The following is a 16,411-nucleotide window of genomic DNA, read 5'->3' as shown; positions in this document are numbered from 1 at the left end:
GAAGGCGCAGGGCTGCAATTGCTTGCCCGAGCCACTGCTGGTGGAAGGGTCTCCACTAGATGGGAGCCCTAGAGAGCTACTGTAGAGGGGTTTTTTTGTTTCTCTCTCTCTCTCTCCATATTCCTCCTCGTTGCACAGACGTCTTGCAAGAGGTTGGGGAGTGCCCGCACTTTACCACACCGCACACATGACCTGCCGATCAACTCGCTGTGGTGAAGCCAGTTCGGCTGCTGGGTGGACAGACTCGTGTGGCCAGGGGTGGGTGAGGGCCCTAATTAAGAAACGTGCTCTATTATTCTAGCCGCCGCACCAGGACATCACAACATTTATCGACAATATATAACAGTTGAAAGAAATAGACGTGTCTTTTGTGAACAGTATTTATAAAGGACTGTTTGTCTTTTGACCCTTTATTTTAAGAGTTGTATCCCCATATGGCATGTTACCCAGCAACTTTGGTGATTTTGTTTGGAGCACTAATGCTGAAGGTTTATGGGGATGCAGACATGCTGAATGTGTGCGTGTGCACGCCTGTTGTGTCCGTGAACATTTGTCGGGAGCGGTGGCGCCGCGTTTAGGGGGCTGCGCTGCGAATCCGGCGACCCGAGTTCGATTCCGGCCCATGGCCACCAACACGAGTGATGGTTATGCGATCCGGTCCTAGGCCTCCCCTAGGTCGACTCAGCCTCAAATGAAGAACCTGGTGCGGTGTGTAAACATCGCCACTAGGGAGACAAAGGCGCCCTGGCGTGGCGCTGGCCACCCAGCCCCTCGTGTGCCGTGCCAGCCTTCATAGGTGCGCGCTAACAGCACTTGCCCCTAAAGTTTATTAACGCTATACGGGGGATCTTTGCCTTTGTTGAGTGTGTTTGAACATTGGGAAAAAAAATAATAGTGGACACGGGGTACCCCATCCTCCTCGTGTGAACACCGATATCGATCATGACGACGACGACGATAATGAATTTATTTTTTCTCTGCCCTTGATTTACACTTTTGTTTGCGCGTGTGCACGTGCGAGCACGTTTGTGCGTATGTGTGTGTTTGACCCACTGATGACGACGATGGCGGTGGCGATTATGAATACTCCTCTCTGTGTCTGGATGGGCTGGAAAATGTGAAGAATAGAAGTGGCCATCCTCCTCCTCCCCGTCATCCTCCCTCTCGCCCTCTTCCTTGCCCCCCTCATCCTCCTCAACCACCTCGTTCTCCTCCGCGTCACCCCCCCCCCCTCTCGTCATCCTCATCATCATAATAATACACGTTTTTACGGGCGCGATTCTGCCCATCAAAAACTCAATCTTCCTCGACCACCTCATCCTCGGCCAGCATCTTCGCTCGCAGCTCGTGACGATGATCCTCGTTCCCCCGGCTGCTTTAAGAGCCGAGAGCGGCGTGCGCGTGCGTGCGTGCGCGTGCGTGCGCGCGCGTGCGCGTGCGGCTTTAATGGTTGGGGGCCCGCGGCCTGCCGAGGCGCCGGAGATCCCCATGAAAGGGCCCTGCCAGTGGTCGCGTTAACGCCCGCTCGTAAAGGCCGCCAGCCGGGGGCCACTTTCATGTCGATGCCCTCTTGCGCCACCGACATAAAACCTTGTCGACGAAGCACCGAAGATGCAATAAACAATCTCCGCTCAGCTGACTTTCTCGCCTCTCCCCCCTCCCCCCTCGTCGCCCCCCCCTCCCCCCCCCCCGCGTGTTCGCAAGAGTGTAATGATCACCTCCCCCTACCCCACGCGATCTCACGTGGACGTCAGGGGAACGTTGGAGGGAGTTTTGTATGTTGTTGAAAGAATAGAAATTCGTGGATGTGTCGATTTGCCACGATCTGCGCAGAAAAAATAAAATCTCTGGGTTTGATCTTCCCACCCTAAATCGCGTCCGCCGCACAAACCGTGGCTACAGATGCGGTGCTACCTAATGATGATGATGATGATGCACAAATGGAAGATAAAAAACAACTCTCCGGTAATAGCGTGGCGACTGTGGTCATCCAGTAACGGGCCGTGCATCGTTCAACGCCGCAATGACCCCGATCCACAAATACGGAGGAGACACGCATCTACATCAGCCGTACGCAGTAAGAAGAATAAGAGGCACGTGTTTCATAACCCGAGTTTGTTGTTGTTGTTGTTCTCGTCGTTAAGTGTTACGACTCAGAGTTACTTTTTGTTGTTGTTGTTGTGTGTTGATTGGTGGTTTCTGTTGTTTGTTGTTGCAGATTTCAAATTCAGCGTGGCAAAAATGACCCGAACAGCTACAAAAGTCTGGCGGATTGTTTCCGGACAATGTATCGCAAAGAGGGGTATGTCTTGCCGTTGTGTTTATTGTTGTTGTCGTTGTAACTCAAATAGGTCGTCCCCATATTACATTTCCCTTACCTGTAAGCACGTCCCATATCGCCTCCTCCGCCCTGGAGAAATTAATATGTTGGCTGTCACGCAAAGGTTGACACAAGCAAAGCAACATGTGCCTATTGAGACGGGTCAAGAGGACGGGGTCAGGTTTCTGCTTGTTCTGTCACTCCCCCCTCCCTCCCTCCCCACCCCTCCCCCACGTCCTCCCAGCCCCCCCCCTCCCACCCCCCTGGCACACACAATGCCAGCCAGTGCTGAGGCTGAACTCCTGTTGCCATGCTCACGTCGTCAATCGGCACCGAGGCAATAGTTGCCCCTTTTACCAGGTTGCATAGGCGGCAAGCAGGCTGACGGATTGCAAAATTAAAACCGTTTACCTTTGACATTAGTACTTTTTCGCCCGATGGAAAATGAATCTTAATATTCGAGCGGTACAAATGCATCGTCATTCGCACATTCCCGTCTCTCGCTCTCTCTCTGTCACCGTCGCTTTGTGTGTGAGTGTGTGTGTGCGTCTCTCTCTCTCTCTCTCGCCTTTTAATTTATTTCCTCCTTCAGTAAAAAGAAATGCTTTTTTTAATAATGGGCATCAAGTGGTTATGCCTTGGCTCGAGTCCTAAAGAGCCACTTGTGAAGTAATGACGAGGTGATTTTATGGCAGTCTACCTTGTTTGTGTGATTATGGTAATTGTTACAGACCTTGTGGCCGAGCATTTCCCCACAGCACCGGGCCCCGACCGCAGTGGGGGTATTGCCAAGCCCTTGAGCAAAGTAATCCATGCTAATCAGCTGCAAGTGTACTCAACGGCGCGCTGGATCGATAGCCCTTTACGAAATAAATAAATAAGGGAAGGAAACGGCTTTGTGGCCGCATTAGCTCATGTGGACACGCGGCATGTGGGCCTCGGCTAAATTGTGTACACACAGTTAGCCCTAACCTCCTGAGTTATCGTTCACACTGTTTTGTACTTTCCAACTGTGAACGGTTTAATTCACAACAACCAAAAAAAAAGCCCGTGACCCCCTTGAGTTGTGTTTTTTTTTCGGGTTTTCTCTCTCGTCTTCTGTGTGTGTGTGTGAGAATGTCCATCGTGGAGAATGAGACAAGTGTGGTGTGTGTGTCTCTGATCTATGTTCAAACGATATGGTTCGCGCTTCGTGCGGTATCATATATGGCGTGTTTGTCAGCTGGGTCTGTATGTATGTATGCACCTTGAACTTCTTTCACACCGTGCGTAGGCCAACCGCGCTAATCGGGTGAAAGACAACAAACGAAACACACAAAGCAGCTGTAAATAAATTCGTTTCAAATGTGAATTCGGGTATTCGTATCTGGTGTGGGGTGCGCTTAGGTTGACTTGGCCTAAAATAAGCGTCGGATTATATTGAGTAGCACGACAACGACGACAACGACGACACGCTCAATTCGAGACGTTAGCCGTGAATTAATGACGCTGGCCCCATCACCACCACGTCGTAAGTTGCCTGCCCTTAATAGGTGCTCACAGACGTGGCCGTACCTGTCAATGGCGTGTGTTGTTTGTGTGAGTATCCCCACCGCCCACTACCACCACCACCACCACCCCCGCTGATGTCTTGTTCCCATTAGGCCGCACTGCAGTGGCCACGAAACATCTTGTGAGCAGCGAGCATAATGTGACAACGTCAACGCACCGCTGCCGTGCGCCGTGTCCCGTGGTGTCTGCGCAATGAGTCACCCGATTCGAGCGGCGCGACTTCGTTGCTTTACTCTGCGTCACCATGCATCGGTGTATTTAGCGCCTGACATCTATTCTTATGCTCGTGATCTGAACGGCGTCCGTCAGTGGACCCCGTTCGGATTACGACCCGCCAGCTGACGTTAGCCGTGGGCGGGAAGCGAACTCAGCTGGTTGGCTTCAGACGGCAGTGCGCTAACCACCGCGCCACCGCGCCTCCCATCGACGAATAAAGACGGTGTCGATGATTTCATGAGCTTTCTAAATGCATTTGAATGGAGTTTTTGTTGTTATTTACTCGCACAAAGTAAGTTAACGTGAAACCAAAAGACAAACAAAGGAGTGGGCAGCCAAAGGAGGCACAGAAGGCGTCGCGTTAGCGGAGACGGAGCGACGCAGTAAGCCTGTTTGCATGAACCACATTGATCTTCCATTGCATCGCAGTGCAATAAAAAACAAAGATTTGCGACCGCTTGCGGAGGCCTTCATCAAGCGGTGGATTAACCATGACCGGTGATGATGACCGATTAAATTATAAAAAAAAATGCTGGACCCCCCCCCTTCCCCCCTCCCTCTCCGGTTGCTCTGCAACTCAAGCTCGGCATATTCGGTGTCTACCACTGGCGCATTCGCGTTGCCCGCGTGCTATGTTTAACTTGCGTGGCGATGTGTATTCTCTCATATATGCTTTAGAATCGCTGCACCGGGTGCGTTGGTTCGCCGCCCCCCCCCCTCCCCCGTTGTTGTTGATGTTCTGTACCGAGGTGGCATGAACGCGCAGCTCCCAAGCAGTAGCGAGACACGCCGAGGAGGAGGAGGAGGCCTCGTTTGACACTTGAAGTCGTTGTTAACTGCTTTTCATATTTGTAAAAAAAGAAAGGACTTGACCAGGATGTTGTCTTCTGTGTGGGGTTTTTGTCTCGCCCCCATCCCCGCCATCCCTGTGTCTGATGGTATGTTTGCACTCTTGATGTTTTATTGCAAATCAGGCCGCTGTCCTTCTACAAGGGGTTACTGCCGCCCGTTTTAGCCGAGACACCAAAGCGAGCGGTCAAGGTACGAAAAAAAATAAAAACACAACCCCGTCTCGCGATATTTCACTCCACCGTGAATTAAAGGATAAAGGAGATCTGCATCGCATCATTCCTTTTTTAAATACATATTTTATTTCAAAGCCGTTTGTTTTGATATGGGGAGCGGAATGTGCGTGCGCGCGCGACTGTTTGGTTGTACCCGCGATGCCGCGTGAAATGACTTAATTCAGTTCACTCTTCAACAGGGCCGACCCACTTGCTATCATCACCACAAACACACTTACCGTCGCAGCTTTAGCCATTCCACCCACGATTCAAACAGGTGTCATCCGCCACGCGTCCGACGTTTCGCTTCACGCGTGGAGAGCTTCTTCACGAACTGAATCGACTGAATTCACCTAATTCGGTTCCTGGAGAAGCTCGCAGCGCAAAACGTCGGACAACGTGTGGCAGAACATGAGAAACGTGAAAACCTACACGGTAGCTTCATTCGTCGATACATTTCACTCGCCTGTACACCCTTAGGGCGCAAACAAAACAAACGACGGCCAAATCTTGACTTAACGCTTTCGTGATTGCAGGAATTCATATTCCTGGGTCTTTCGGTAAAGTTACGTAGATAGGTTCAAAGAAAATTACAAAAATAACTACGACGTTTCGATCGCAACACAAGTGTCGTAATTTTTTGTTATTTTTTGTTATTTTTCTTTGAACCTATCTACGTGACTTTACCGAAAGGCCCAATAATCTAAACGACGGTTAGTTGCTCTTCAAATGTGCAGTTGTGCAAGGGTGCCGCCACCTCTGACCACGTGATACGCCTGCCATCCAGGAGCCACATCCACAGGCATTTGTTTTAACACACACACAAGGAGCAGGATTATGAGGATTATGATATTTGCTCCAAAAAAGTAACACCCGGTGCACGTTGCAACTTTCTGAAAAAACAGTTTGTGATGCTGCGTCGGCAGTGGTACACAAGCCCAAATTACAAAAAAAATCAATAACACTGCGGTAAAAGAAAAGACGTATAAAATAGGCGACATTCCGGCCTTCTTTACAAGATGAAGGCTCATTGCCCACAAAGTCAGCCGTCATATTTAGACGTTGCCCTTGTCATGGCAGCGAGTCTGTCACGAATGCGTTGAGTTTATTGATGCACGTTACAGAATTACGGATGTGCCTCTCTTTCTCTCACTGGAACCCCCTGGCGCGTTGACGCGGAGCGGTGGCGCAGTGATTAGCACACCGAGTTCGATTCCCGCTCACGGCCAACACCAGTGACGAATATCTGAACCGGCCCTGGGCCTCCCCTCGGTCGACTCAGCCTCTAAATTTAATTTAATTTTTTATCATTTTTATTTTTATTCACTTCATTTTTTATTATTAGTTTCCTATCTACGTGACATTACCGAAAGAACCAAATAATATATGTACACCTCGTCGCTGGGAAGACAAAGGCGGGCGGGCGTCGTGCTGGCAACCAACCCGCGCCGTGTGCCGTGCCGCCCTTCATAGGACCTCGCTAACAGCACTTGCCCCAACAGTCTGTTGTTGCTGCGTGTGTTAGCACACTGACGATGGCGACCGTGAATTTGCTGGGGAAACCACGAACAGTGGCCACGCGGTTCGTCCATCCTCCAGCACTTGCCCTCGCAGTCTGCTAGCGGGCTACACGGGGGACCTTTGGTGGTGCCACGAGAGAGCGGCGGCGTCAAGGGCCCTCGGTTTTGCGTGATTGTGCGGGTAATTTATGCGCACCTTTCAGCCCTCGTTGACATTTCGATGAATTGCGCTTGCCCCCAATGCTGCCCCCCCCCACCACCCCAACCCACTCCTCTTCTCAGTTCTTCACCTTTGAGCAATATAAGAAGCTGCTTAACCTCACTCCTGTCTCCGCGGGGATGGTAAGTGAAGACTCTTCACGTCGCGACTGTTTTTTTTCTTTCTCTCTCTCTCTCGACCGTTCCTTTTTTTATTGCTGCTGCTGCTGGTTGCAAAGAATGCCGGGAGGGGCCCCGCGCGCGTGAAGTAATTCGCCTGCTGGCGTGTTGCGTCAGCACTTTTCGTGGCCGGTGGCATGCCCACCGATGTCTCACGCAGTGTTCCCTCGTTGTTCGCGAACTTGCCGTCCGCGGTTGTTTTGGCTATCCGCGAATCGCATCTGGAACTCCTCCGCACGAGAGGGAACGCGTTGAGATAAAAGTGATGGGAGATAAAGTGATGAGATCAAATATAGGTTTTCCGTCGGCGAATATCATTATCCGCAAAAGATGCTCTTCACGAGCATGTAGCAAATAACGAGGGGGTACTGTACGTATTGACTCCGGTGTAAGGCATTCACTGTGAAAGGGCAGTAAAGTCGAGCGTTCGTTTGATTATGTCAGAAATTCCACAGCGACCGTAAATATGGTCGGAGTGGTGGCGCAGTGGTTAGCGCACTGCGTTACGGACCCTGGAGAGTTAAAATTCCCTGCCGCTGCTGACATTGAGTGGCGAGCGATATCCCAACTGGTCCTGGGACCCCCTTCCTACCCTCTCTTGAACACTCAACCAACCCCTCTCTTAGCTCTGCGTGGTGACGCACGGTCAAACAACCTCCATGACTGACGCTCTTTTGGCTGCTAGCCATCGAACAAAGTCGCCCACCGCATCGCGCCCTTTCAGATGCGCTTCTGCGGCCGTCTGGAACGCTCTTACTTCCGATATTAGGAAGCCACTGGAGCTATGCACTTTTAAATCCAGACTGAAAACTCATTACTCTATAATTGCGTTTTGTGTTTAGTTTGTTGTCCTTCCCCCGCACCTCCGATAAGCACAGTTGGCTACATATGGTGCGAAATAAGTTCAACTTGCATACACACTCATCGGGGAAGCCTTAAATCCAGCTGTGGGCTGGTCCTGGACCTCCCCTAGGTCGACTCAGCCTAGAAAGAGTACCAAATGCGATGTGTAAACGTCGCCACTGGGGAGACAAAGGAGGTCGGGCGTGGTGCTGGCCACCCACCCCCTCGTGTGACACAGTGCCGACCTTCATAGGTGCTACTCGCTAACGACGCTTGCCCCAACATCCTGTTAAGGCTATACGGGGGATCTTTGTCTTGCGAGGGGAGTTAAGAAACATGTCGCTGTGGGAGATCTTAGCGGTGACCTCTGGGCTTGCAACTTCTGCAAGTCGAGTGTGCTAACCGCGACGCGACGGTGTGTGCGTGCGTTCCTCTCAAGGTGTACACGCTCGCCGGGCTGGGCTCGGGTCTCACCGAGGCCATCGTAATCAACCCTTTCGAGGTGGTCAAGGTGAACCTGCAGGCTCAGAGAACGACGTTCACAGAGGTGAGGCAATGGGGACCGCCAAAGGTTGCGCAACTTGCGTTCACCTCTCTGTGTGTGTGTGTGAGTGTGTGTGAGTGTGTGTGAGTGAGTGTGAGTGTGTGTGTGTGAGTGAGTGTGTGTGAGTGTGTGTGTGAGTGAGTGTGTGTGAGTGTGTGTGTGAGTGAGTGAGTGTGAGTGAGTGTGTGTGAGTGTGTGTGTGAGTGTGTGTGTGTGAGTGTGTGTGTGTGTGAGTGTGTGTGTGTGAGTGTGTGTGAGTGAGTGTGTGTGAGTGTGTGAGTGAGTGAGTGTGTGTGAGTGTGTGAGTGTGTGTGTGTGAGTGTGTGTGTGTGAGTGAGTGAGTGAGTGTGTGTGTGTGAGTGTGTGTGTGTGAGTGTGTGTGAGTGAGTGTGTGTGAGTGTGTGTGTGTGAGTGTGTGTGTGTGAGTGAGTGTGTGTGTGTGAGTGAGTGTGTGTGTGTGAGTGTGTGTGTGTGAGTGAGTGAGTGTGTGTGTGTGTGTGAGTGTGTGTGTGTGAGTGAGTGTGTGTGAGTGTGTGTGTGTGAGTGTGTGTGAGTGTGTGTGAGTGTGTGTGTGTGAGTGTGTGTGTGAGTGTGTGTGAGTGAGTGTGTGTGAGTGTGTGTGTGTGAGTGTGTGTGAGTGTGTGAGTGAGTGTGTGTGAGTGAGTGTGTGTGGCACCTGGGTCTGCCCCGTGACCTCCTGCCAGCGGGTGTTCGACACTTCACGTGGCCTCAAGGTGCACATAGTCTGGCACAAGCGTCTTGGTGACGTCACCGCCACTTAGTGGCGAATGGTGGTTGTTGTTGTGTGAGCGGTTACGGCTACGCTGCGCTACGAACCCGGCGACCCGGGTTCGATTCCCGCTCATGGCCAACACCGGTGACGATTATCTGAACCGGTCCTGGGCCTCCCCTAGGTTGACTCGGCCTCAAATGAGTACCTGGTGCGGTGTGTAAATATCGCCACTGGGGAGACAGAGGTGGTCGGGCGTGGTGCTGGCCACCCACTCCCTCGTGTACCGTTGCGGCCTTCATTGGTGCTCGCGAACAGCACTTGCCCCAACAGTCTGTTAAGGCTATACGGGGGATCTTTGTCTTTGTCTCATCACACTGACCCACAAAGCTGCCTGCCCCTAGCACTTTTGGCCACGTGCGGTGCGAAAGAAGTTCAACATAAACGCATTCTTATCGAATGCGATTTTTAGTTATACTGTACAGTGATTGCTTATGACCACATTTCCCAGAATGCACCGGATATGTTCAAATCTCGAAAGCTAAGCAGGGGTTAAGGCTGGATGGTGCTTGGATGCACGTACAGTCTAATAATAATCCAGCAACACATTCAGAGAATGCATTGCCACTTGCTGCACAAGCACAGATCAATATATTGCTACGTTCATCAACTCTGCCTTGTAACAAAAAAAATATATTTATCATGGGCTGACGTTTTGGGCAATGGGCTTTCTTCAGAGCAGAGAGAGAGGATGGCAGAGAGGTTAACCGAATTGTAGTTGGAGATTGCAAGTTACACTTGGGGACCCTGACAGGGACAGTGTAAGAAAGTTAACAATTGAAAAGGTTTGAATTGACACGTTCTTGAAGTGCCAAACCCTTTTGACTTCTTAAGGGCGTGTTCGCTACTTAATGGTTCAAGAAGTGTCCGTATATCAATTCTGCCACCAGGCAACGTTAGCATCTCGCCACGGTGGCGAGATGTTAACTACCTCGCCTGGTGTACAGGAAGTCGCGGGTTCGATCCCGACCCCGATGCACATATTTGTATGATTCCCTGTGATCGTGTGGATTTTTTTGCGGGCCCTCCAATTTTTTCCCTTCACATTTAGAAATGCGCATTCAGAGTATTTGGCTGCTATACGTTTCGCCATCATTTTGTGTCGCTTCTGAAAAAGAGCTATACAGCTCAGTGGGCCTTACCTCGTAAAATAAAAAAACAGTTAAATTTCCTATTCTTGGTTCTTTCGGTAAAGTCACGTAGAAGGGAAATAATAAAATAATACGTGACTTTACCGAAAGAACCAAGAATATGAATCCCTGCAGTCACGAAAGCTTTAAATCGAAAGTTAAGTTTCCGGTCAGAAATGTTACCGAAGAAGCAACAATGAATCGTTTGAACGCGAATGACGCAAATCGTCTGCAATTTTTTCATCGAGTTATCATTTCAGTGGAGTTCTTCCCCCTTCCCCCCTCCCCCCGTCCCGCGTTTGCGTGCACAGCAACCATCGACATGGGCGACCGCGAGAGAAATCGTTCGGCGCGACGGGTTTGGGACGCGGGGCCTCAACAAGGGCTTGACAGCGACCCTAGGCCGACACGGAGTCTTCAACATGATCTACTTTGGCTTCTACCACAACGTCAAGGACATCGTCCCCTGCAGCCAGGTACGTACGCGTGCGCGTGCGTGTGAACTTCTTTCGCACCCGTGCGTAGCCAACCGTGGTAATCGGCGGTGCAGAGGGAAGCACAACAAACTAAACGCAAAAAAGTAGTTCTAAAGAAGTTCGTTTTCAATCTAGAAAGTAATTTAAAAGTGCGTAGCGCCCAGTGGCTTCCTAATACCGGAAGTAAGAGCATTCCAGATGGACGCGAAAGCGCATCTGAAAGCATCGCTCCTGCTAACAGGTGACGGCGTCCTTTCTTCGATCCGTCTGTTTAAATGGATTCCTTTACTAGGTGGTCAGAGTCAGAAACTTGATTTTAGACTGGAGAAATCAGATGAGCTCAGAGGTCACAACGCTGAGCTGGCCCTGCAGAGATCAGTGGTTCAAATCCAGGCAGATGAGTTGATAATTATTCAACTGTGGTCCTCAAGTATCGTGAGTAAGATGGTCCTTAGCCTGGTTACCAATAACTGCACACATGCATACACGCACAATCTTGTAACATTACATTTGTATCTTAAACGAATTTGGCTAAGTTCCAGCCTTGAGAAATTGACATGTTAGTTTGACTGCGTTGCCACTTGAAGGGAACTGAGACGTAGCTCTGGGATATCCACGTTCGTGAGCCGTCCACGAACATAAGGAGTTGCAATGCTGTGCAATATGCGAATAGATCTTCAATCTCGTCGCGTGGCGTCTATTGCACAATTCACAGTAATTGGGAAAATTACCACAACAAAAAAACACCTTAATGTAATCGATGTGTTCATCTTTACACTCACGACACATTAATGTGTGGCCAGGTAAAACATATATATATTGCCCTCCAGCGCCCGATTAGTGCGGCTAACATGCTCGATGCAGTGACGGATGACCATCATTATTTTTCGGGTCGAAGTGGCAGTAGGTGGGCCCGATGAATTGAAGTCGTGGGCCGCGTCCGGCCCCCCCGTGGGCCTTGGTCCTCTCGACCTCTCGTGGTGCCCGCGCGGCACGTGGGCGAGATGCTGGGGCCCCCACCTCCACCCGTGTTTTGACAGCGGAGCGTGCAGAGAACAAACCGCGAAATCACCACACACGGGGTCGTGCATTTGGTAAACACTTGCGCCCGTGTGTGCGCGTGTGTGTGTGTGGTGACCCGAGTTCGATTCCAGCTCCCGGACAAGTGACGATAATCTCAACCGGTCCTGAGCCTCCCTTAGGTCGACTCAACCTCAAATGAGTAGCTGGTGAGATGGTGTAAACGTCTCAACTGGGGAGAACAGACGGCCGGCCTAGTATTGTGCTGGCCACCCACCCCCTCGCGTGCTGTGCGGCCTTCATAGGTGCAACTTGCTTGCTGCACTTGCCCCAACAGTCTGTTTAATCAATACGGGGGATATTTGTCTTTGTGTGCGAGCGGCCGATTCCGCGAGCCATTCACAGAAAACAAACAAAACTATTTTATTTAGTTTAACACGTAGGTTGTCGCGACCAATATCATCCAAAACAGAAGGGGTGTTTTGGGTTAGATCGGGTCAATATATAAGTGTGTCGTTAAAACCCGCCACCACCCGACACAGCCAACTAGAGAGGGTTGTCACGTAAACAGAACGTGGCCATTTCGTCACTAGTACAGCACACCGGTTGTGTGTTGGTGTGCTGTACTAAACTATTTTATATTGTACCAGCTCAGTACCCACGGAGCTATTCAGCTCTTTTTCAGAAGCGACCTGGCCACAAATGATAGCTCAACGAAATGGCTCATCGTGTGGAAATGCAGAGCAGCTAAACACCCTAAGCGCATGTTTCTAAACGTGCAGGGAAAAACCGGAGGACCCGGAGAATAATTTACACCACCATGGAGAGAGAGAGACAGACACAAAACTCCAAATATACAGGACGCATCGGGGTCGAACCCACGACCTCCTGTATACCAGGCGAGGTAGTTAACATCTCCCAGCCACCGTGATGATCACGGCGATGAGAGAAAGACACGCAAACTCCAAATATACAGCAGCAGGCGTCAGGGTCGGCATCGAACCCGTGCACGACCTCCTGTATACCAGGCGAGGTAGTTAACATCTCCCAGCCACCGCCCACCGCAGCCGCCCCACCAAAAGAGGCGGGCGGCTGCGGGGGTGGGGGGTAGCGAGTGGGGGGCGGTGGAGAGATTTGTCCGGCGAAACAAACGCAGCACCTGAATTGCATTTGCTTTGTACAGTGGCGAGAGCCACGTGTTGACTGTACGGTGTGCTGAGCACGCGGCCCTCGAAGTGGTACTTCTGGTTTTGCAAACCTCGCACGGAAAATCGAGGCAGCTCCCATCGAGTCTTGAGATGTGTGGTCGTATGCTTACCCCCCCCCCCATCATCAACCATCACCAATCCCCCATCATGGATCCCACCATCACCAAAGATCACGGATCTCCCATCACCAACCATCACGGATCTCCCATCATCAACCATCACGGATCTCCCATCATCAACCATCACGGATCTCCCATCACCAACCATCACGGATCTCCCATCACCAACCATCACGGATCCCCCATCACCAACCATCACAGATCTCCCATCACCAACCATCACGGATCTCCCATCACCAACCATCACGGATCTCCCATCATCAACCATCACGGATCTCCCATCACCAACCATCATGGATCCCACATCACCGACCATCACGGATCCCCCATCATCAACCATCACGGATCTCCCATCACCAACCATCACGGATCTCCCATCACCAACCATCACGGATCTCCCATCACCAACCATCACGGATCTCCCATCATCAACCATCACGGATCTCCCATCACCAACCATCACGGATCTCCCATCACCAACCATCACGGATCTCCCATCACCAACCATCACGGATCTAGGGAGCGGCCTGGTGATGGCTATCGCACCAGGCGACGAACCCTGCGCACCCCGAGCTCGATTCCCGATCACGACGGCGAATTATATGAACCGGTTCTGGGCCCTCCACTGGGTCGACTCAGATGAGGACCTCCTGGAGTGGGGGGGGTGTAAAACGTCAGCGCCGAAGAGACAAACGCGGCCGGGCGTGTTCTGTGCTGTTGTTGACCCACTCCGCCGCCTCGTGAGACGTGCCGCACTTGCCCCAAAACATCTCTGAAGGCTGCACGGGGAATCTTTGTCTTTTGTGCGCTGTAGGCTGATTGTCGCGTGTAATGTATATCGCGGATGTACAGTGGCATACCATTGAAACGGGTAGACTGCAGACTTTTAAACCTTTTAATTGCAAACCAATTTCCAAATCTCACTCCGCCTTTAACATTTCTCAACGGCGGAGGCCGCTCCTTGCTCCGTTACCTTTTTCAGCTTCGTTTTTTTGTTCCCGAAAAAGTCACAGACTTTGTTTCGGTCATCCCGAATCCAGTATGTCAGGCTCGACGGTTACTAGATGGCAGTATTGAACTGCACGGGATGTTTGTCATCCAACAATGAAGCCGAGAAATACCTCTGCCCTTCACTTCATTAAAAGTGCGTGCCTCTTTGGGCCTCGGCCACAGCACTTACTTACAGGCATGCTCGGGGTTGAACATCACACGCACTCGGCGGTCCATTATTGACACGTGGCGCCCGAGGATGTGAGCTTCCTGAGATTACACCTGCAATGTATCTTGCCATGCCATCCACTGCCGGACCAAGTCCGTCCTCCCCATGTCGTGTCACTAACTAGTGGGGTCAGTGGTGGGGGGTGGGGTTCGTGAAGGGTTAGGGACCAGTTCAGATATCGCTCGCCACTGATGTTGGCCGGTGTTCGGGGAATCGAACCAAGGTGGCTGGGTTTGTAGTGCAGCGTGGGAACCACTGTGTCGCTGCTTCGCCCGTCTGACTTATCCCCATCCGTGGGTTAAAAATCAGCAGGCAGAGCCACTTGGCATGCGTGCATACGGTGTTGTGCTGCATATCTAAATCAGCTCAAGCTTCCAGTCAACCACGTGACTTGTGTGTGGCCACCCCCAACTCCGAGGACCCGCCCCCCTCTCCCCGTCGCTGCCCCCTGAGAAAACAGACGCCGTTTCTCTGTGCAGCCTCTTCCAGTCTTCATCTCTCCGCTCCCTTTGCCAGTCCGTTCCTCGTAATTCCCCATAACTTCTCTTCTCTCTTCCCCTTTCCCGATTCATTCTCCAAACGTCACATCATCGACTGTACTCTCCATTGTCGTGGTGTACCACGGGTACAAAGTTGGTGGGACAACACAATACATGGCTTGCTTGGATATATATAGCAAAAATAAACTATAAAACTATTAAACTATTTTTTTAATTTTACCGGGTCAGGCCCACTGAGCTATGTAGCTCTTTTTGAGAAGCGACCTGGCCACAAATGATAGCTGAACGAAGTGGCTTATCATGTGGAAATTTATAGCAGTCAAATAATCTTAACGCATGCTCCTAAATGTCGAGGGCAAAAACTAGAGGACCTGGAGAAAAATCCACGTGACCACGGTGAGACAGAACATGCAAACTCCAAACATACAGCAGCAGCAGGCGTCAGGGTCGGGACCGAACCCACGACCTCCTGCATACCAGGCGAGGTAGTTAACATCTCTCAGCCACCGTGGTGCATCTTTAGACGCTGTTACAGAAACCAGAGGGCATGTTTTCTTTTAGAAGCAGTCACTCATTGGCAGAGGGGAGGGGAGGAAGTTCTTAACCCTGCAAGGTCGACAGCACAAACGGCTGCGGCAAAGGAGTTACAGACCGTGGGGGCAGCAGAGGAGAATGAGTGGAAAATACATAACCGACATTTATTGTTTATTGTGCATGTATTGTGTATTTATTCGGCGTATTGCTATGGGGATAAGTCGAGCGGTTTTGGGACGTGATTAAGCGCTCGCGGAATCGCGCGCAATGTTTACGTTTCAAATGCAATTGCCATACACCCCCCCCCCCCCAAAAAAAGAAAAAATACTTACCCGATGAACACATCACCGTGGTTCAAATTAAACAAAACGTGTTCACGTACAAAAAACGTCGCAGCATTCGCGAGAGATGCGACGTCTGGGTTAGAGCGGGGTCTCTTTATCCGGCAGTGGATTGACCATGGCTGATGACGATGATGATGGTGATGATGATGATGGTGATGATGGTGATGGTGATGATAATGATGATGATGTGATGTGCCCGTACTCAAAACAAGACTCGGTGCGGTGCTCGTCTCGCTCCATTGGTTGTCGCAGACGAGTGCTGGAAATTGGACGTTTCTCTGGCGGGGACGTGGCAACCCAGGGAGGAACAAATGTTCCCATACCACGACGTGTGGTTAGTCAATGGAATAACATGTGACGGCGCCAGAATTCATTTAACCGCTGGGTTCATGCAAATGTTACTTATTTAAAGTAACTCAGATGTTTGGCGCGACGCGTCATTATACAGTGCGCGCGTTTCGCTCCGCCTTTATAGTGGTCCCTCTGTCAAACTGCGCAACATTCCTCTGCGTGGTTTCTAACTAGCCGGGCAGAATTGGCAAATAATAAAAACCAGTTGGTAGCATATTTCTACAAAACATCAGCGAATGTGGTCTCCGCGCGTATGGCGGCCTTTGTTAAGCCCTTCACGGCAG

General features: G+C 51.0%; 1 protein-coding gene across 1 annotated transcript in view; it reads left to right on the top strand.

The window, feature by feature from the left end:
• The window catches only part of SLC25A21 (solute carrier family 25 member 21), a 131,584-nt gene that overhangs the window by 104,434 nt on the left and 10,739 nt on the right, over positions 1–16,411 (top strand). The window contains exons 3-7 of the mRNA XM_078857995.1: positions 2,219–2,302; positions 5,062–5,128; positions 6,954–7,013; positions 8,332–8,439; positions 10,668–10,832. Coding sequence (XP_078714121.1) covers positions 2,219–2,302; positions 5,062–5,128; positions 6,954–7,013; positions 8,332–8,439; positions 10,668–10,832 — 484 coding nt within the window. The remainder of the gene's footprint in view (positions 1–2,218; positions 2,303–5,061; positions 5,129–6,953; positions 7,014–8,331; positions 8,440–10,667; positions 10,833–16,411) is intronic.

This window comes from Lampetra fluviatilis, chromosome 7 (assembly GCF_964198595.1).
Source record: "Lampetra fluviatilis chromosome 7, kcLamFluv1.1, whole genome shotgun sequence".
In the NCBI taxonomy this organism is placed as follows: domain Eukaryota; kingdom Metazoa; phylum Chordata; class Hyperoartia; order Petromyzontiformes; family Petromyzontidae; genus Lampetra; species Lampetra fluviatilis.
This window is presented reverse-complemented; position numbering and strand designations above follow the sequence as displayed.